General features: G+C 41.3%; 2 protein-coding genes across 8 annotated transcripts in view; both read right to left on the reverse strand.

Annotated features, from left to right (window-relative positions):
• The window catches only part of usp25 (ubiquitin specific peptidase 25), a 33,544-nt gene extending 28,243 nt beyond the window's left edge, over positions 1–5,301 (reverse strand). For 2 of the 5 annotated variants that reach the window (XM_088920343.1, XM_088920341.1), the window contains exons 1-2: positions 5,014–5,301; positions 781–858 (exon numbers count right to left, since the gene is read on the reverse strand). In XM_088920343.1, coding sequence (XP_088776469.1) covers positions 781–858; positions 5,014–5,055 — 120 coding nt within the window. In that variant the 5' untranslated portion in view covers positions 5,056–5,301. The remainder of the gene's footprint in view (positions 1–780; positions 859–5,013) is intronic. The other 3 variants (XM_088920344.1, XM_088920342.1, XM_088920345.1) reach the window with 3 other exon arrangements.
• Positions 5,302–5,581: 280 nt separating this feature from the next.
• LOC148830026 (arsenite methyltransferase) lies at positions 5,582–21,340 on the reverse strand. Of its 3 annotated transcripts, none has more exons than XM_088920347.1 (11): positions 21,305–21,340; positions 18,952–19,047; positions 18,379–18,509; positions 17,266–17,416; positions 14,518–14,654; positions 14,090–14,159; positions 12,849–12,930; positions 10,141–10,272; positions 7,925–8,067; positions 7,096–7,218; positions 5,582–6,113 (listed from the first exon to the last, which is right to left on the reverse strand). In XM_088920347.1, the coding sequence occupies exons 2-11, from the start codon at positions 18,979–18,981 to the stop codon at positions 6,021–6,023; spliced, it is 1,092 nt and encodes a 363-aa protein (XP_088776473.1). In that variant the 5' UTR covers positions 18,982–19,047; positions 21,305–21,340; the 3' UTR covers positions 5,582–6,020. The 3 variants fall into 3 exon arrangements, with proteins under 3 accessions (XP_088776473.1, XP_088776472.1, XP_088776474.1); XM_088920346.1 differs by lacking the exon at positions 21,305–21,340 and adding an exon at positions 21,034–21,078; XM_088920348.1 differs by lacking the exon at positions 21,305–21,340 and adding an exon at positions 20,639–20,722.

Raw genomic sequence — 21,340 nt, forward strand, 5'->3', positions numbered from 1 at the left:
ATCTTTTTGAAATGGCTTGTCCAGATTGATGAGCATACACTACTTTTTTCCTCAGTTCTGCTGATGTTTCCTTAGTTTGAGGCATGATGCTGGACTCGCAGGAAGAGTAACTGACCTGCTTTCTTTTGAATTAATTTATGTTTGCTCCTCCCTAACATATCATTTCAGATCTTCAATTTCATTGGCTACCCTGGTTAATTGGTAAACACTCTGTCATTGACCCACCTGATCCTGCTTTACCTTGATGTAAGTCATAGAACTTATTTTTGCACCTGCACAATTTCTGTATACTGTGTGTATACTGTATTATTTTGCTGTATTGTACTGTATTATTTTCTTTCAAAACACTCAAATTGGTGAATAAGTATATTTAATTTCAATTAGGAAGTGACAAATTCTGATGAATTATGCATTTTGTGGTTAAAAAACAAAAAATCTCAAATTATGCAATGGGTTCACGAACTTTCAAGCATGACTGTATGTGTGGTTCGGTAATCTCCTCATGGGGCCACAGACCAAGATAACTGTATCTTTTCAGAAGGGCTTAGTCTCCTCCTCCTTCAATATGTTAAACTGACATTGAAGAATAAAAAGACAGGCCTATGTAACTGAAAATTCATATCCTCTCTAATTATAATTACTAAACCAGAATCTGATGCAGTAGCAGTTTAACTGTGTCAGCATATTTGATATTTAGTTCATAGCAATTGGCACACTGAAATAACGGTGTTGGAGAAGATGACTGTTTGTGGTCGCTGGATGCAAACTCTCAAGCCCTACCTGCAGAGCTTGCTGTAAAAGCTGGACATCTGTGGTTCCGGTGACCTCTCGGAGCTGGTTCAGAAGTGTCTGCTGGTGCTGTGAGGGGACAGCAAAGAGAAAGCATGACACACCACAGCCCCACCTTTCACTTTTACTTCACAACCTCTGCCTGGCAACACGGGGTTGACATTCTCAGGGGTGCTGTCCGTGCCACTGCCTCTAATGGGAGTCAGATTCATGGGGCACTCCAGCAGATCAGAGCTCACTCTTGGGAGCATCAAACTGCTGCAGACCACAAAGAGGATTAAGTCCATTTTTTTCCTGATCCACAGACAGAAGACCTACTACAATATCAAGTACACTTGCAGGAAGAGGAATTAATATGTCACAATGACTTGGATATTTAATATTTTTAATTGTAGAAACATTCTAACTTGAAACAAATGCTTCAATCACAATCACAAATAAAACCAATATCCACATATTCCAGTTACTGATCGGTTTTGGTTAGCACTAACAAAAGGACCAAATAAAAACACAGAGCATGCTATACATGCTAGTAACTCAATAAATCCTAATGTTCTGAGAGCCATTTGCTTAGAAAGGCAAGATTTATCACATCTCTGAGAATACTTTCAGCTTAAATATTGTGCTGTATTAAGTCTAGATTACTAATTAATTGTTTTTTTATGAAGGAAATAAATTAAAGTAGGACTGAGATACTTTGACACTGATTTCCTCCCTGTGGTCTCTGAAACTCTCAATAATAATATGCTAATTTGAAAATAAGCAAAGAGTGTGCAAGACAGGCAAATCGATAGAGCACAGATAGAACATTTACATCCACCCATTTTCTAATCACTTTGTTTACTACAGGGTCGGAGAGGATCCAGAGCCTATCCCAGCAAGCATGGATGCAAGGCAGGACACACCGCGGACAATATCTTTAGTGCAACATAAAAACTGTATCAGCCAAGCACAAGCTGAGAATAAGCCCTCTTATTAGTCACATGATTTGAGGGATGCTGCGGTGCTGACTCACAAGACTGTAACCAACACTCAACATGTAACACTGCTCTTACAACTGCCCGTCCAAAATAGCATCTCTGGACAAGAGTGCCAGCAGACACCAGAACTAAACTTCTGCTGCTCAGAGAAACCTCAGCAAAAGCAGAACTTGTAAAGAGCTGCATCTCATTCTATAAATCTAGTGAGCTATGCCGGTTTCAGAGCATTAAATTCTCATATTAATACTTCTGAATTGGAAACATCAATAATGGAAACGTAATGTGCTCCACAGTATATTAAGTAACCAAAACATTGGCTAATGTCACAGCAAAACAATGTTACGGGAATGTTACTGTTAAAACAGCACAGTGGTCATTCTTTGCTGTATAACTAGAAAACTTTGAACACCTCAGAAATAAATGCACGTCACTGAGATGTACTGTGCATAGTATATGTAAAGATATTCAGGAAAACACAAAACCTGTTAAAAGCATTAATGAATACTTCTTACAACAACTGCCAAAAAAACCTGACTGAATCAATGTGGTCAGAGTAATGGCCTAAAATGACCAAACTAATGAGCTATTGCAGCTACTATAGCAACCTCCATTCAGACTGTTTCGACTGTGCATGGTTGAAGTCTCAACAACTACTGTATTGGAGAAAAATAAATACAACATTAGGAGAATAAATTACTGAAATTTGTTTTAAAAGTCTTTTAAAAGTCTTGGTCTTTAGTGGCAGTTGTCAAAAATTGTGCATAAATGGTCACTTCGTATTACTCTTGGTCTTCATCTGCTTCAGTATGAAACATAGCAGCACTGCAGCCTCGTAGGATATAATCCTACCTTGCGCCCTACAGTTCTGGGGTATAGACTGAATTACCATGATCCTTACCAAGAATAAGCATCCTTCTGATAATGGTTAAAATGATAGCGTATTAACACTGAATCAACAGTGAAACACAAACCAGAGGAAACATGTGGAAGCTACATGAAGGTGCATATGAACCCAGGAAAAGCAGGCACTTTTCTGAGAGGATTATGAGAGCATGGGACAGCCTCCCCAGCCATGCTGTTGAAGCAGATACCCTGGCTTCTTTAAGAAACATCTGGATCAGCTTGGATCAATTAGTTACAAACCACCCAAGAGGCTAGATGGGCCATTGTTTGTAACCTCTCTAAAGAGTTAATGACTTTAATGATTCGTAAAGTCAATGAGTCACTGTTATTTCCACATTCAACCTAGATATAGTACCAGTGGAGCCAACTCTGTACACATCACAGTCTTAAAGTGAACTTGGCTTGACCATGTCAGAGGAGCTCATTTTTGTTTAGCTTACCTGTTTATTTTTTGCAATGTGAAGAAGGTGAAGAAAAATTATCCATGCAGCAGAAAATATAAACCCATATCAGTGTCATTTCTCCATAGTCTGTACATACAACTATTTATTCAGCTTAAAGCAAGATGTTTTTCTACCATACCACATACTTTAAAGTGAGCTACGCTTGATTTGAATCAACTAAGGACTGAAATTCAGTTGTTTCTGCTTGTGGTAATACTTTTGGTTTCTGATTCTGCAGTGTCTTGGTTCTGTGCGCTACCACCTGTATGCGAGAAAAGTATCCTATATCCGTTCACATACTCACAAAAGTTAAATGAACTACAGAACAGACTTTCTGAGATTTATGTTAAAGTGTAGCCAAAAAGACTTCTCAGACACACAATATATATGGATCTTCTCGCAGGAGGCTGCTGTTTAAAGAATAATCCATGTACATGGTTATAGCTTTCTTTTATATGTTTTCCTTTCACTTCTGTAGTTTTTTAGTCCACTTTATAGATTTAAATTTGAAAACATTTTTAAAAAGGCTTAATTAAACCATGATTTCATTAATAAAGGGCTTAAGCAACTGATCCAAATCAAGAATCCGGCTAGAATAGAAAACCACAAGATTCTAGGTTTCCAATGAACACAGAAATCCTATACCACTCCCTCTCGTCTTTTCCCCGTGGCTTGTGTCTGTAATACGTAGGAAACATTAAACAGTACTTAGCCCACAGTGCCTCTTGCTCCAGAACATAATGGCTTATCAGTTCTGGGTGCCCATTTGGCTATTTTGCTTTGCCCCTGGCTTGCTGTTCTACTTAAGCAAATACAAGAATATTTTCACTTTAATACTATACATTTAACACAACACCAATCCCCTCCAGGAATATATTAAGCTAACATAGACGGATATCAGTTATAAATCTAACAAATGCACCAAACGCTGTGCGTTAACTGTATAGAAATGGAGACCAGGAGTAAAGGAATATGCACACGCTTACTCGGGTACTACAGTTCAGAAATCACGGCAGGGCAGTGAAGGCTGGACGAGTTATGTAACTAATTGCGGGTTCAATCCCAGACAGTTGCGTTTACAAGCTTAACTTCTTGATCTCTACCGGGCTTTACTGTAAAATCTGTTTCAAATGCTGAGGAGTTACAATGAAACATCACTATTTAATAATCAAACGCCAGGCATGCTACTATTACCATCAGTAACTATCCAGTACTGAGGACACGCACAAACTACAGGAGATCTCCATTACGATTGCTACACACAACTAAAAAGACGGTTTTCTGCACGTTTGTGATCATATTTTACACAAATCAATACTACATTTCTATCCCGACTACACAAACAACAACAGTCACTATTCAACACCTCTCTTCAGATCCGGGTTGTTAAACAGAATTATAGGAGGAGATAAGAAAACGATACTTAAACGACAGTAACTAAAAAAAAACGAAAACAAGCCATCTGGCCCTGGCTCTGTCTCGTGTTAGTTATAAGTCAATATTATTGATGAAGCTCCAACGCAAGATCCATCCGAGCATTTTAAGATAAAGTGTAGAGATTACGACTATTATCACTTCCTAGGTATATTTTAGGGTAACTGGGTTATTTGCTTTAGGAATGCAGCAAATTGCACGGCTTTAAAAACGATGAAGACAAAGCTAATGAATCCTCGACGTCGAATAACCCCGCCTAGCGCCAAAGTAATAATTTCTCCAGTGTTTCAGCTCGCCCAAGCAGCGTGCAACGCGAAGGACACAGCCCAGGCAGCGTGGAAGCGCTGTCCAGGAGAAGCCGGAGACTCGACTGGCAGCGGCGCCGGAGACCGTCCACCCTGCCGGGCACTGAGCCACAGCCTCGCCGCTTCTCGGCAGCAGCAGCTCCCCAACACCCACCCTACCTTCTGAGAATGCTGCTGCAGGACATTCTGCTCCACGGTCATGGCCGGCACACACAACCAAACCCAACTAAACAGGAATATGGCAAGAAAATGAAAAAAAACATATAGCTAAGATGTCCCCCTGTTTATCAGCGTACTAGCGGGAGCCATTGGCAAGGTAGGAGAAAAGTCAACACAAGCCCATCGACACCCAGGCTCTCCGAGATCAGCTAGTTTGGCCTTGACGGGCTGCGATGACGTATAATCAGACAGGCCCACAAACATGGCGTCAGCGACCCCGTGCTGCCTGTGTCAGTTTTTGAAATGTAATGTACAGAAGTGAGAATTTAGTTAAACCTCCACACCCGGGAAGCGAGATGAATGGAGTAACCTCTATTGTGTTTGCATGATCCGTGCAATTAGAATTCATTTAATATCTAAAAATATGTTGGGGTCTGTAAAAATAATGCCTTAGCCAAGAGTTTGTGTGGTTAACAGTGGGGCCAACATTGTAAGAGTAAAAAAGGCAAAAACACCTCTACAGCAGACGAAGCAATGTTCAGTTTTATGGAAGTGAACTCTTGTGAAGTTGAATACCTTCTCAGATTCCTCACCACGAAGAAAGGAACAGAACACTTTTTGAACCTGTTTAATGTAGATTGTATCTTCGTAACAACATTCAGCCATGTTTTCCTTCCACCCCTTCCAAACAGAAAAGAAAGGCTGAGTTGCTGTCATGGATTTTATTAAAACTGCAGCTGGACAGTGCAGCCCGTGAGCAGGTTGTATTAGGCTCCAGTTTTGCCTCTTTAGTCTAAAGCAAACAGTTCTGTTAATACTGTGGTGTAAAGATTACAGTCGGGAAGGAAAAGGCACTATATCAAGGAAGAAACACACGCCTCAGAAATCTTCAGAAAGAGTACCAAAGCTGAAATTGTCAAAGATAGGTATGGGAGCTGTGACTAGGGTAACTGGACACAGCACTGCGCCTCCTGCCTCCCAGGGCTTTCTGCAGACCTCCTGCTAGTTCACTGCTGCTTCACTCTGGCCCCGGATTTGGAACACTGCAGCATGGACGCGCCCAGCCGGTCAGCAAGCAGGAAAGGGTTGAGGTGGGAATACTGAAAAAAAAAAGAAGAGACTTTAAAAGTCTCTTTAAGACTTTAAGAGTGGAGGCATGGTGGCTTTAAGAAAATAAAAACAGAGGACCTCAAAGATTTCAATGATTCACTTAAGCAATAGATTATTAAAATCATTCTTATCTGGGATCATGGTGTCCAGAAACAACTAATATTGTGAACAAAGCATTTAAAAAACACAGCACATCTTAATTTCCCAGTAAATTAGGAGCTTCATCTAATTCTGTATTAAAGAATCAACATCAAATGTAACTAAGTATAAACACTGAACATAAAAGCACACAAATTTATTACAGGTTTAGTATAAATTATCTTAAAAATACTGGGCCACCTGTCGTACTTCCGACAGTCGTAAGTCCTGCAGACAGACATTCATTTCTCATTTAGATGAGAGCAGTTCAAAACTGGTTTACGGTTGAACTTTGGATGTGGTTTGACTGCCTTTTACATTCCAACAGTGAAAAACAAATAGTAGGTGGTCATTCATATCACTCAAACCACACACTAAAAAGATTTCTACATTACATGAGTGTTCAGCAGGGGATATGCAAGTTGTGTGGGATGCCGCATGTAGCACAGTGGCAGTGGGCTGCAAGATGTGCCAAATCGGTTGCTAAAAAGTGTGGTGTGACCTCGTGGGTGAAAAAGTGCTTGTGTAGGCTTGAGGCTGAACAGTAGGTGAGGTGGAAATTAGGCTACAAGCTGTAGCACAGCAGTTACCAGGAGATTTGTCTGAAGAATTAAAAAATAATAAAATATGAATAAACTGTAGGCACAATGGTCTGAAAGAGATAGAGACTTTTCAGGATTTCAGACATGCATACTATTTTTGTGTAACACGGGGATTTGCCAGGGACTACTAAATTCAAATCGAAGAATCTCTAATGACATAAAATGCACCTATCACAATGAAACACTGGCACTAGGCTGCATTTCCCCAGGCTCTGCAAGGAAATGTCCTCACCGGAGGTGAACTCTCCTGGATGGTCAGAGGAGCATCAGCGTTCAGAATGGAAAAGTCAGATGAAAAGCGGGAGTACTGGAGAACAGCAGCCGTCTCGGCATCCACCTCAATAGCTACACCTTTCTGGAGACAAAATACAGTAACACTCTCACTGCGGTATCAAACAGAACATAGCCCTGCTGTAAAGCTGAACTGACCCTGCATGGAAACAAATACGAGCAAATGTTCATTTCATAAGATAAGCTATCCAGTTTCAGTGGCATCATATCAGCAACAAGGTAGTCAGACCTGTCACAGCTATAGGCAGGACAGCTCACTTCTTTGAGTAGTTACTCACAAGGAACTCTGCACTAAAACACGCTACCTCAAATCTCACTGAACAGGTTTTAAGAATGAAAAAATAACTTCCAAATACCACAGAAAATAATCTTATTCTCAGTTATCACTGTGCATCACCAAATCAGTGAAACATGCTGCACCTTAATGGATTATTTACAAGTTTACTGGAACAGTAAATCATGGTAAATTGGTTAAAACAAGAGTAGGCCCATCTAATCCATTTTGAAGTTAGTAGTTACTTGATCCCAGGATCTTATCCAATTGTTTCTTGAAAGAAGCCAGGGTTATCAGTTTCAACAACATGGCTGGGTAGCTTGTTCCATAGTCGCACAACCCAACAATGTCAAAGAGGAGTGGACACTGCTTATTGTTTTCTTTTCATTACAATCTTAATGGAGGGATACACATTGTTTCCCATTCTAATCTGATGAGATGTTTAACTCAGAAGCGTGTCCACACTCAAGGCAGAATTTCTGGAGAACATGCATACCTTGAAGGTGTGAGAGGCATCAAACACCAGCTGGTCAGGATGGTCAGACACGGTCCCTTGGTATGTCACGATGGCATTTCCATTAGTTCTGTTTTCTGGCAATTTAAAGACACGGTACGTCCCAGATGCATATGTAATATCACCTAAGCAATAAAAAAGCATTTAGTACTGTAAAAGTAAGTAAATTAGAACACAAATCAATTATGTAATTTCTGGCATTAGTGTAACAGAGAGCCAAGATTTGTCCCTTCCATGGAATGAAGTGTAAATTTTCAGCAGAAATAATTTGTTCTAGTTAAAAATGGAAAAACAGAACCCCCCCTCTTGACGGTTAAACAGGAATATACGGACCAAACCTCTGCCTTTTGCTTGTTCTTTGCCCTTTCCAGCTCATAGTTTCCAGTGGCTGAGTGTGGCACAGCCCATGAAGGCAAGCTCCAGGAAAACCACTAACAAACACATTGTAGAAAATTCAAAACTGGATCTGTTAAATGCCCCACTGGTTACTAACAGCACCTTTTAAAGAAGATTAATTTCATACCACCAATGTCGTGCAGTGAATCTGTTCAAGTTAATTGTCATTATACTCATATGCAGGTATATAGTATAACAAAATGGTATTTAGCTAGCTCTCAGACAATAAGTAGTACAAAAAACAATACAATTGTATAAGAAAAGAAAGACCGAGACAACAGGCAGTGTGCAAAATCATAATGAGATATCATAATATCAACATAATGAAATAAAGGATAGAAAATTATGTGGAGTGAACTACTTGACATGTGAGGTAGGGGTAGATTTCAAGGTGTGTTTGAGTTTTTGGTAAGAGAGAAGGCACTGTGAGGTTCAGATCGTAGGCGAGAGAGGCTGGGAGTTTAATAGTTTGATAGTGCGGGGGTAAAAACGGTCTCAGAGTCTGGTAGTCCAGGCCCGAATGCTCCGGTACCGTTTTCCAGATGGTAGAGGGTCAATGGTACAGACTGTAGCTGGGGTGTATGGGGTCTTTGATGATGCTTAGAGTTCTCCTCAAGCACCGTCTGTCATTAATGTCCTGTATGGATGGGAGGGCAACCCCAGTGATGGACTGGGCAGTTTTCACCACCCGCTGTAGGGTTTTGCAGTCAGCAATACTGCAGTTGCCATACCACACTGTGATGCAACCTGTCTGTGTGCTTTCTGTAGTGCATCTGTAAAAGTCAGTGAGGATCTAGGGACATATCTTAGCCTTCTTCAACCGTCTTAGGAAGTACAGGCACTGTTGCGTTTTCTTGATCAGACAGGGGGAATTGAGAGACCATGTGAGGTCCCCGGTGATATGGATGCCAAAGAATTTGAAGTTAATGACCCTTTCCACTTCAGTCCCGTTGATGTGGATAGGGGCATGTCCGTTTTGCAGTTTTCTGAAATCAACAATCAGCTCCTTGGTTTTGCCGACGTTGAGGGTGAGGTTGTTGTCTCCATGTTGTAAGGAGATTGACCTCCTCCCTGTAGGCCCTCTCATCATTGTCTGTGATCAGACCTACAACTGCGGTGTCATCGGCAAACTTGATGATGGAGTTGGTGTTGTGTTTGGCCTTACAGTCGTGGGTGTAGAGGGAGTAAAGCAATGGACTAAGCACACAACCCTGGGGGATCCCAGTGTTCAGAGTTAGTGTGCCAGAGGTGTGGTTTCCAAGCCTGACAGCCTGTGGTCTGCCTGCCAGAAAGTCCCAAATCCAGTTGTAGAGGGTGGTGTCAAGACCCAGTGCACTAAGTTTCTTGACTAGTTTCTCTGGAATGATGGTGTTAAAAGCTGATCTGAAGTCGATGAATAGTAGTCTTGCGAATGTGTTCTTTTTATCCAGATGGGATAGGGCAGTGTGTCAATGGAGACTGCGTCATCTGTGGATCTGTTGGGCCAGTAGGCCAATTGGTACGGGTCCAGTGTGTTCAGGATGGTGTCCTTAAATGTGCCCCATGACCAGCCTCTCGAAGCACTTCATGATGACAGGTGTTAGTGCCACCGGTCGGTAGTCATTAAGACATGTCACTGTGGTTTTCTTCGGTATTGGGATGATGGTGGTCGTCTTGAAGCAGGTGTGGACTATGGCTTGGGCCAGAGACATGTTGATAATGTCTGTGAATACACCTGCCAGTTGATTGGCTCAGGCTCTGAGGATGCGACTGGGTATGCCGTCAGGTCCTTCAGCCTTGTGTGTATTCCAATTCCTACATACCTGTTTTTTCCAGGAGTTCACTGTTACGTATGACAATGTGGCTGGCAGCAACAAGGTAGGGTCTGCTGAAGCCTATATCCTTCACCAGTGATATCAGGTCCATCCAGTACAGGGAGCCACCCAGGCCTTCCCCTGCGACAAATCAAACACACCAGTGATTATCGGCGCCCGACCATTGATTTACTATGAATTTGAACTTGAACTTTATTGCCATATGTAACCGGTACTGGTACAATGGAATTCTTACTTACAGAAAGTCTCTCGATTGTAAAACAAGTGTAAAAAACAAAACAAGGTGCAAACAGTGCATCAAGACAATATACAAACAAACAATAGACAATGTGCAAGTAAACATGTAGACAGTTTGAATGTAAACAATACAGACGTGTAAACAATGACTGGAGATGTACAATAGATAAGAAATCATAAAAAGGTAGATGGTGATGGTGTAGGTGTGGTCCGAGGGGGATGGCTAAATGTGTTCGCCAGTCTCACTACTTGTGGATAGAAGCTATTGAAGAATCTAGTGGTAAGTGTCCGTATGCTCTTATATCTCTTGCCTGAGGGCAGTGGGGTGAAGAGCTCATGCCCGGGGTAGTGACTGTCCTCTGTGATGGCCAGAATTCTACCATGGCAGCGGTCCTCATAGAGCTGTTTAATCTCGGTGAGACCACAGCCAATGATCTTCTGGGCCATATTGACCATTCTCTGCAGTGCCTTTCTTTCTCGCGAAGAGGTGTTGCCATACCACACGGTGATCCCGTTGGTGAGGATGCTCTCGATGGTGCAGCGGTAGAAATTCACCAACACATGTATTGGCATCCCCTATCGCTTGAGGCACCTCAAGAAATAAAGGCGCTGCTGAGCCTTCTTCATGATAGAGTCAGTGTTCACAGTCCAGGTTAGATCTTTAGAGATGTGAATTCCCAAAAACCTAAAGCTGGTGACTGTTTCCACTTCCGTTCCATCAATACTGAGTGGGCTGTGAGTGTATGGCCTGTGTCTCCGAATGTCCACTATTAGCTCTTTCGTTTTCTTTATGTACAAGTCCAGGTTATTGCTATGACACCACCTAAGCAGCTGTACGACTTCATCCCTGTAAGTGGACTCGTCATCATCACTGATCAGTCCTATTATAGTGGTGTCATCTGCAAACTTAATGATGCGGTTGTTGCTGTGTCTTGCTGTGCAGTCGTGAGTAAATAGGGAGTACAACCTTGGACTCAGACAGCAGCCTTGTTGGGTTCCAGTGCTCAGGGTGAGTGGTGTTGATGTTTTATTGTCTATTCGCACCACCTGTGGTCTCTCGATAAGAAAGTCCAGCAGCCAGTTGCAGACAGAGTTGCACAGACCTAATCCCCTGAGCTTTGTCACCAGTTGACTGGGTATGATGGAATTGAATGCTGAACTGTAGCCCACAAACAGCATTCTCACATACGAGTTCTTAGTGTCCAGGTGTTCCAAGGCTGTATGCAGAGCCAGGGAGACAGCATCATCCACTGATCTGTTGTTCTGGTAGGCGAACTGCAAGGGGTCCAGGGACTCTGTGATGGAGGAGTTGATGTGTGACAACACCAGCTTCTCCAGACATTTCATCACCACAGATGTTAATGCTACTGGGCGGTAATCATTCAGGCATGTCACTTTTGCCTTTTTGGGGGTTGGAACAATAGTGTTTTTTTTTAAAGCAGGTGGGGACCACGGACTGTGACAGGGAGGAGTTAAAGATGTCCGTAAACACTGTGGTCAGCTGGGCTGCATATGTCCTCAGGACGCGAGGTGGTATCCCATCAGGCCCTGCAGCCTTACGGATTTTCACCCTGCTCAGAGTCTTCTGCACGTCCTGCTCTGAGAGTTTCAGAACAAACTCGCCCTGCACACTTGGGGTCTTCTCAGCATTGCCTGTGTTCAGAGCATCAAAGCGGGCATAGAAATGAAATATTGACAGCAACTACAGCTGAGAAACTCCTCATCCCACTTCATTTATGGATCATTTCTCATATCAGAAATACAAAACAAATTGACTGGAGATGTTTCTGCAGCAAGAATTCCAATTATCCATAAGGTGAAATACTGACAGCAACTACAGCCGAGAAACTCCTCATCCGACTTCATTTATGGATCATTTCTCATATCAGAAATACAAAACAAATTGACTGGAGATGTTTCTGCAGCAAGAATTCCAATTCTCCATAAGGTGTTTAAAATTTGATTCACATTTGTATTTTACAGAGCACCTTCTCAAGGACAGCCTCAGTAAACTGCTAAGTCAGATACAGGAGTGAAAGAACTATGAATTTCAGGCATTTACAACACACCTACAAACTTAATGTAATAAATTCCCACCAGCCCTTGTGTGTTAATTTGGATGTTAAAAAAACATCAGAAAGCTACAGATATGCATCTTTACATGTATACATACTTTATGTAGATATATCAGAAGTTGTGTTTAGAGGATCGAAGGAATAGGAGTCTGAAGGGTTTATAGATTGTCTCCTTGAGAAAAACCTGGGTGATAGTTATTGAAATAAATGTACCAGCTGACAGAGGGAAAGTGCATTTTTAAAAATTCTATCTTTGAATTATTAGTCATTAATTTAAATGACTAATGACTAAATGATTGCCAATATTAGATATGAACAGATGAATTATTCAATACCTGTGAATTAAAATAGACTGATTTGTAATCATTCAAATGGTACGTTTACCCCAAAGAACTTCATCTTGCTTTACATTTTCAGGAACGGTCTTGCTAGCATACACGTCACTGAAGTACAGTTCGCCGCCTTCCTGCAACAGAAGGAATTATTTTTTAGCCATTATATAGTGCATGAGAGCAATACGACTTCATAAGTAACTTCTACTCTGACTAAGTATGGTAAGAGCTCTGATCTCGTTATGTTTGATGGGCACTAATGCAGTCATACAGTGCTGGAGGGGAAGGGCATTATAATAATAATGTAATAATGTTTCTTTATTAGCCCTATACAATTTCTTGCATTAGAAATTCGTCTTTTTGCATACCCCAGCTTTTCTCCATCAGACACACAGACAGGGAGAGAAGCCTGGGGTCAGAGCGCAGGGTCAGCCATTGTACGGCGCCCCTGGAGCTGTTGGGGTTAAGGGCCTTGCTCAGGGGCCCAACGGAGTAGGATTCCTCTGCCGGCCACGGGATTTGAACCGGCAACCTTCCAGTCACAGGCACAGATCCTGAGCCACAGAGCCACCGCTCCTGGGCAGCAGTGAGGAGCTCCAACATCCCATGTACACAGATATGTGCGCCTTCATGCGGCAATACCAGCTGAACCCATTACTGCTTCCTGCTAATCACAGTTCTTACACCTTACAATAGGAGTTCAACATTCATTCAACAAAGGGAATGTACAGGAAGACAAAGAATACTGTCCGCCTTACCTACGAACTAATGAGGGAAAAATAAGTGCTCCTGTCTCATATAAGGAGATACCCAGCTTTACCCTAGGCTTTTTGCTTTCTTTACAAAGGTCCACAGAAAATCAGACCCCATAAGAAACAAAGAAAGACCTGAAGGTTTGTTTCATGTGATGCGGTCACCTCCCAGCTCTGAAATGTCACAGCTCCTACATACGCTTGGATTGACCAGTCGAATCCTGCTCATAGCGGCACTGGGATCCAGGGTTCAGAGGGAGCAGGTACTGCCCGCTCACAGGATCGGACAGGCCCCCCCACCAAGAGGACTAGTGCGCCCACTACTGGGTGAGGAGTGCTCCCTTCCATCGCAGGGTAGGTCCTGTCACAGACAGGCATGGACGCGCAATTTCTGGGCTGTAGGGCTCAACTTGCACTCTGAACACATGTCCCTAATCGCTGAGCTCTTTCAAGATACTTAAAATAAATCGCCAAGTTTCACAAGGATTGCCAATTTTAAATCTAAGGTTTATATGAATCCCACTGGACAGAAAGGGCTTACCTTGAGAACTCTATAAGCTTCTTTCAGGACTGCAGCCTTGTCTGGACACAAACATATTACACAGCCTGAACTGGAAAATAAAGGCAAGATATTATCCTTTGGTTAGCTTTTAATGAAAATGCAGGTTTAATTAGAATACAGAAGTCACCTAAAGAAAGTAAGTTACATTTCCACAAATTGCTCTTATAGTGTGCTGATCTATTTTTTTAATTTATTGTTCTACTAAATTAGATACTTTCACTTTATATCCTTCAACAAAGCTTCGGAGATTAAGGCACATTTTGATCCTGCCTTTGTACTCATTGGCTGATGTAAAGATATAATACATAACACATAAGCATTGTAAGAATCTCATCAAGGTGATATTTCCATATTCAAGGTTGAATTCAAAACCATAACATTGCCAAATTAAATCATTCTTTACTTACACAAGGACATCAAAATAATCATCCTGGATACCAACTTCATACAGTTTCTCCACATATCCCTGAACAAACACAGTGTTGGGCTTCTCAAAACCAAACTTTTCTTGATGGTACTGTATGTATTTACGTGACATCAGAATCTAATAATAAAACATGAAATCTGGTAAAAAGAAAATCAAATTTTTCACAAGAAAAACACAAACTTTGCATGTCTATGTAAAAATTATAACACTACTGTAGAATATTTGAATCCATTAACAAATGTGCTTTATTAGTAGTAAATTATTAAAGATGCACTCTATGATTGTGCTTTATAATGCTTTATGCTTTATAATAGCTTATTCATTTGTGGAGCCACCCAAACCAATACTTAACTTCTGGACAAGCATACACCTCACCTACAACACCAAACAACCAGATATAACTTCTGAAGCATAAAAATACTTGACAAAGGTTGCAAATGAGGGGTAGGCATTTGGTCCATTAAGCTCATTTGGTTGTTCAGGAGTTAACTTAATCCAAATTTCATCTGGCAATTTCTTAAAGTAACTTGGAGTATGTTCCTCATCCACCCCAGGAGTATTTTTTGTTCCGAGTGAATTCCCTTGTGCTTTTTAAGGGCACAGGGGAAGTCAATGTCTACAGGCCAGAGTAGAATGGCGAGGACAAGACAAACACAACAGTCTAACCATGGAGTGATTACTTGGTTACAGTGAAAAGGTAATAGTAGTGTGGTAGTGTGGGAAACTACACGTTAATACATGAACCACTCTGACACTAGATGTAACTACACTCCAGGTTTGTTTTTCCTGTCTTTTTTGATGGATTCAACCACAAAGAAAGAAGCTTTACAAAAGATCAAATAGGTGAATGACAGCCACACTATTTACAAGCGTCTTTAAAAAGCTATTTTGAGAGCTCTCTTGCCACTGCTTACCACCATGTCTACCTCAGGCAATCTGTTGCACACCCTCCCCCAGCTCAGCCCAGCAGGACGAACCACAGGCAGCCATGAGCCATGAGACAAGGCCCCAGCAGGTGGGAGAGCAGGATGAACAGACTGCAGGGATTACCTCTCCCTGCAGAAGATCAACATTTCAAACATCTCTCTTCTTCTCCACACGGTTTCTGTTCAGTGAGCTGCTGACTGCCAGCACTGATAAAGCTTTTTCTACAGCAGGGAGCAGATTACCAACACCTTCTCTTGTAAAAATGTGTCGATAATTAGAATTCCCCTATTATCTAGTAAATTACTTTTTTTCAGTCTTTTGTTGTTTAACTACTAAGAAATGCTTTGCCACTCAAGTGTTCTGGAGTTGTGCTTCCAGCTCAGTATATACTTTTGTTAGTCACTGAACATTCAGTTTTAATGCAATCTTTAGAGTGATTATCTTCCTTCTTATTTTCTTAATTTCTTTTTTTAAACCTTTTAGGTTTAATTTTCCTAAATTTGGACTTCATTGCAATAAGAATGAATTCACTTAGTCTTTATCTTAGTTCACTGTTTACAAGCTCTGCTTCACGACCACATCTGCATTATTCTCACACCTGAAGAAGGCTCCACGGCCGAAAAGTTTTTTCTTTCTTCTTTTTTTCCAGCATGGAATAAACCTATTACTTGTTCCTTATGTTGGCTATATATTAAGATTCCTATACTCAGTGTTAAACCCTTAGAATATTTCTAAGCTTAACCCATATACATTATAGAAGGTCTTGCTTCAGTCTCCTAGACTGCAGGTTGTTTTTCTATGTACAATCTGACACCACTACTGCTTCTGTCCTTCCCGTCACTGACTCATTCATTTTATATTTGGCCTCTTCCTCCTTCTCTAGCCAACACTGTTTTTGCCAAGGTCATACTTTCCTCCAACAATGCAGAAGCCTTTAGGTGTTGCATTTTATTTATTAAGCTTTAAGAATTTAAGTATAAAAATTAAAGCTGTTTTAAGGTTGTTCTAAGTGTTGCTCTGAGCTTTCCTGATTCCTGACTCAAATTAGACTACTGTGAGCTCCCTGGCCTCCAGATGCCTGGTTAAAAACCCCACCTATTGTATCCTAACATTTCCTCATACAGCAACAACTACCTACTCCCCAATCATGTGACACCATGAAAACCACTCCTTTTTCTTTACCTTACCAATGTATTTGATGTCAGTACTATTTTCAGGCTGTCACAAAATCAATAAAGCATATGACAGAATATTAAGATTCCTATACGGTTCTGTTTTTGTCCCACAAATGGTCAATTGTTAATTTAAAATTTAAATCTGAAGGAGACAAAGGTAATGTAGTTAACTTGACTGAGAAGTGGTTTATCACTTCAAGGGCTAACATAAGCAGTGGTGTGATGCACGGATCCATTTTAGGCCCAATGCCTAAATCTAACATATACCAATTCCAGCGATTCTGGCACATTAAGTAGGCTGGTTATAATTGCAGATAATACAAAAATATTGGGAGTGGCAAATTATACATGTCAAAAGTATTGACATGTACAGTATAAAGTGATCACCCCAGGGGACTACTTTAGAATTCCACATCAGGAAACTAATGATTCATTTAGTGGTGCGAACAGGAACATGTCTTTACGCTAAGTCTTGTGGGTTTCTATCACTGATGAAAGCCCGAGACCAAAACCTCAGAGGCTTCTTCAAGAAACAGACAGATCACTCCATGACCAGATAAGATGGACCGAATGGCTTCCCCTCATTGGTCACTTGTCTTATGTTCTTAGGAACTAGCGCCATGTACCAGCTCCTGCGTCATGTCGACACCTATGACAAGGCCAGTGCCTCCCACCAGCTTGCCAAGGATGTAGCAGTCTCTTCCAGACCCACTTCCCAGGTCGAGGATGTTGCACCCCTCCAGCTTCTCTGGGATGATGAGCCCACAGCCAAAATACCTGCGTGATCACAGCATAGATCAAAATTGAATTCTCTTTACGCCATGATCACACAATGAAGACATTACTGTGATGCAGTTCCCCCCCGACAAGAACAAATGTTTCTACAGTAAGGTTCCCGATTTCAAGGAGGATAGTCACTGTCAGCATTTTCCAGTAGCCAATACAAGAAGAGACACGTGGAGGTGTGTGCAGCATTTTGAAAAATTAATCAGATCAGTATTTTAAATTGTGTCCATCTTGGATAGCTAAAGCTAAACTAGTTGCTGTAAAATTAAAGTCAATTAACCAAATTTAATAAGGTTCCATTGTAAACAAATATATACGCCGGTGTAGTGGCTCTGTGGCTCAGGATCTACGCCTGCAGCTGGAAGGTTACCGGTTCGTATCCCACGGCCGGCAGAGGAATCCTACTCCATTGGGCCCCTGAGCAAGGCCCTTAACCCCAACTGCTCCAGGGGTGCTGTATATATATATAGCTGACCCTGTGCTCTGAGTCCAAGCTTCTCTCCCTGTCTGTGTGTCTCATGGAGAGCAAGTTGGGGTATGCGAAAAGACAAATGACTAATGCAAGAAACTGTATATGGCCAATAAAGTGATCTTATACAGATACACTATTTCCATACATAATTCAGATGGGTAATTTGTGTGGAGAGATATTTAGCTATGTGGTGAAAAAGTAATGAAATCTACTTAGAAAAGAAGGTACAAGAATACTTTATTCAGATTTTTTTAAAAACCAGGAGCCTACACAAAAACACAATTCTTTGTTGCCATGGCTGCAGGCCAGTGGCCAAGTACACAGCATCAAAGGACACATGTAAGGAATCAAAATGCATTACTGTCACTGCGAGACCAGTCTGCTGTTAAAATTCATCTCAGTTATATCACCTGTACGACAAGGAGTGATGCAGCCCATGGGTCTCGCTTGAATGGGCGTCCAGAGAGGCCAGTAAACCTACCTCTCACGAACCTCGGGATGGACCAGCTTGAGGGCCTCAAGGACACTCTTGGGCACGGGACAGCTGGGTAGGGCACAGTTGGCATTGGTCTGCAAGTCCCTGGACTTCTCCAAACGACACCCATAGTATTTCTCAAGGAAAGGAGCAACAGACAACAAAACAATCAATTAAAAAATACAGATCCTGACAGTCTGCATACAAAGGGTAGAAAAAGGACATTAAATAAATCCACAATCATTGATCGCAGACTGCTGAGAGGCTTCAATCAAACAGCCACTTTTGAACAGTGCATCACAGTCTATACACTGATACATCACTGCAACCGTGTTCAAATAAAAAAAACAGTCTGATCTTCACCATGCTAATCAATTATAACTAAATTACATGAAGATAAAAACATAAATGTTAGAAATTTAATTAATGATCTACAATTTTCACTCTAAATTCAAGGTATTATGTTCACTCAGTCTTGATCTTATTTTAGGATTAGGTTAGAATCCACTCAGGCAGTTAAGGATCAAGTACTGCATCACCTTGGAGAACAGGAGTGACCAGTAAACAGCACAGGCCTACCTGCACGTTCTCATGTACAGGTGTTGCCATGCTGAGACGAGGCGTGGGGGTCCCAGAATCAGGAAGTTAAAAACAGAGAAGCACTTGGTGACAATCCTGCAAAAAGGAAACAGTCCAGTTTCCCCACAACATCCTGCATGGTAGACACATCGTCGAAGGGTAGCTGCATCTTTCTGCCCGCTGGCGCCAATTCTTGGGGATTATTCTGTTCCTGGAGTAGCAGCAAGGGCTGCATTATTTTTATTAATTTATTCTTAGAAGTCCTCTAAAATTATATGTTTTCAGTTGGACTTATTTGGGATGAAATGCAAAGGTTTTCTGAATCCGACATGCCCTTAATTTCCCGTACTCTGCAGGGTTACTATATTACCTTGATAACTAGCAGCTTTTCATGCAATGTTACAGTACAGTCCTACTCCAGATGTGGTAACAGCTACCAGAAGCGGTTCCGCAGAATCGTTTTTTGGGAACTGGGCTAATTAAACAAACTGAGTTTGGGAATATGGGTGTCTGTTACCCATCAAGACTAAAACATTTCTTATTCAGTATAGCCCATTAGAATACATTGTTGAAAACATATCAAGCGTCTGCATTTCACAAAGCTCAAAAGGCCACAATTAGCCCACACACACAATACAAAATATAAAATATAAAGCCTTCACGTAATTAAGGGGCCAATTTAAATTTTGGTGCAGCACTCCTTGTCATCAACAGCTGTCTAAATGGTTCTACCACAACGTCAGTAACACTTTAGTGAATTATTTCCCCCATTTGGGTTTTTAGAAATTACTTGTAATGTGTGATGCATCCTAAAATGTAAATGTAAGGTTTAACATAAGTCACAACAAGTAACTAGAGATTCACGGCAAAGATACAGATACAGTTTTACCATTTTACAGACCAGCGCAATTCTGCATCACATATTGATACAGTGTATTAGATCACACCTGTATTTACCCCTTACTATTCGGTCTTCAGCCTTTAAAGGCGTTTGCACAGTATGAGTATTTACCCGTCACTACGAAAGATGAATGTCTAGGTTTATGAACTCAGGCTCAACCCGCCAAGATCGTCAAAGTTGGCTTTCAGCTCCTTGCTCAGTGCCCGTTGGCTGAATCAGCTAAGGACGTTCTTGATGTGTAAAGATAACGCTGCCCTTTTGTAAAAACAAAACATCACAATGCACACAACAATGCATTTCCATCCCAGTACGACAAACTAGTCGCTCTTAATGGTTTGGATAACGGGTATGATCACCGTTTGGTGATTCAACACCCTTTGTCTAAAAATACGTCAACTAAACATGGATTTATGACGGGTGAAAATACACGTAATTTAAAACGTAATTCTTGGCGCTTAAATCAGAAGCATGCAGCCCTTTCTTCAGTAAAAGCAAAGCACGGGACGCTGAAAAAGCAAATAAACGAGGAATGATTCCTGTGGACTTGTTAGAAGCAGGAATGAAGCGACCCAGCTTTGTTGCTATATCTCGCTTCTCAGTCCAGGCGAAATGTAGCTCTACAGGCAAGCTTGGACCCCAATTAAGCACTGCCTTTCGGCCTTTTGACCGTGGGACAAAGTGTTCGAGTTCTCCAACACCTGAACTGAATTTCAACCTGAATCGCAACGCAAATTTCTTTCCGGCAAACTACGCAAGTTATAATAGCATAGTAGTGTGTAATCATACCGAGTACACTTTTAAACAAACAGGTTTCTTCTCTCTGCACACTGCTAAAAATAAATCCCCGTGTCAGAGTCCCCATTCCACGCGTTCTCGCTATTTTATCCAACGTTTTAGAACGAGGCTGAACTTGGCTTCTTCTTCTTGTTTACGAAGGACTATACTGAGCTCATTTATTACGCCTTGTGGATTATTCTCTACACACACCGACGTTGATTTAATTAAGCCATGATTCGAAAGACATATGATAGATTTGTTCAGTTCTTGCTTTCCTAATCCAAGTGCTTTGGACAAATTCACGGATCAGACATTTGCTTTGGTTTGTAGGGTATTTTCATTAAAAGGTGTTATTGTCTTGCTACATTTTAGACGTGTTTCGCCAAAGGAAGAGCATTACTCACAGTGCCGCAATCCGCTTTCTGAAAGCTGTGTGACGCAAGTTTTTTTCTCCTTCAGAAGAGTATAAAATTAAGATAGTGGTTAATGTTTTACGAACACTGCCCATGGAAAAATGTGAGAGTGAAAATGAGAGAGTAGAAATAGGCAAAAACAGTATCAAAGTAAAAATTGTTTTACTGCTATAAACATAACTTATTATTCTCTAATTCCTAATGCAAGAAATTGTATATGGCCAATAAAGTGATCTTATCTTATCCTACATCAGCTCCTCACCTGCTCAGACATCTGTCTCCACAGACGCACTACCCA

Source organism: Atractosteus spatula, chromosome 7 (assembly GCF_055471065.1).
Source record: "Atractosteus spatula isolate fAtrSpa1 chromosome 7, fAtrSpa1.hap1, whole genome shotgun sequence".
Taxonomy (NCBI): domain Eukaryota; kingdom Metazoa; phylum Chordata; class Actinopteri; order Semionotiformes; family Lepisosteidae; genus Atractosteus; species Atractosteus spatula.

Bases quoted from the DNA above. Each gene is read 5' to 3' on its own strand.
- LOC148830026 (XM_088920347.1), bottom strand. From the start codon at position 18,981: ATGGCAACACCTGTACATGAGAACGTGCAG. The intron at 12,931-14,089 runs GTAAGCCCTTTC...CTTCTGTTGCAG, and splicing joins AAGCTTATAGAGTTCTCAAG to GAAGGCGGCGAACTGTACTT. The intron at 6,114-7,095 runs GTGAGGACATTT...TTTTTTTTTCAG, and splicing joins TCCAGGAGAGTTCACCTCCG to TATTCCCACCTCAACCCTTT.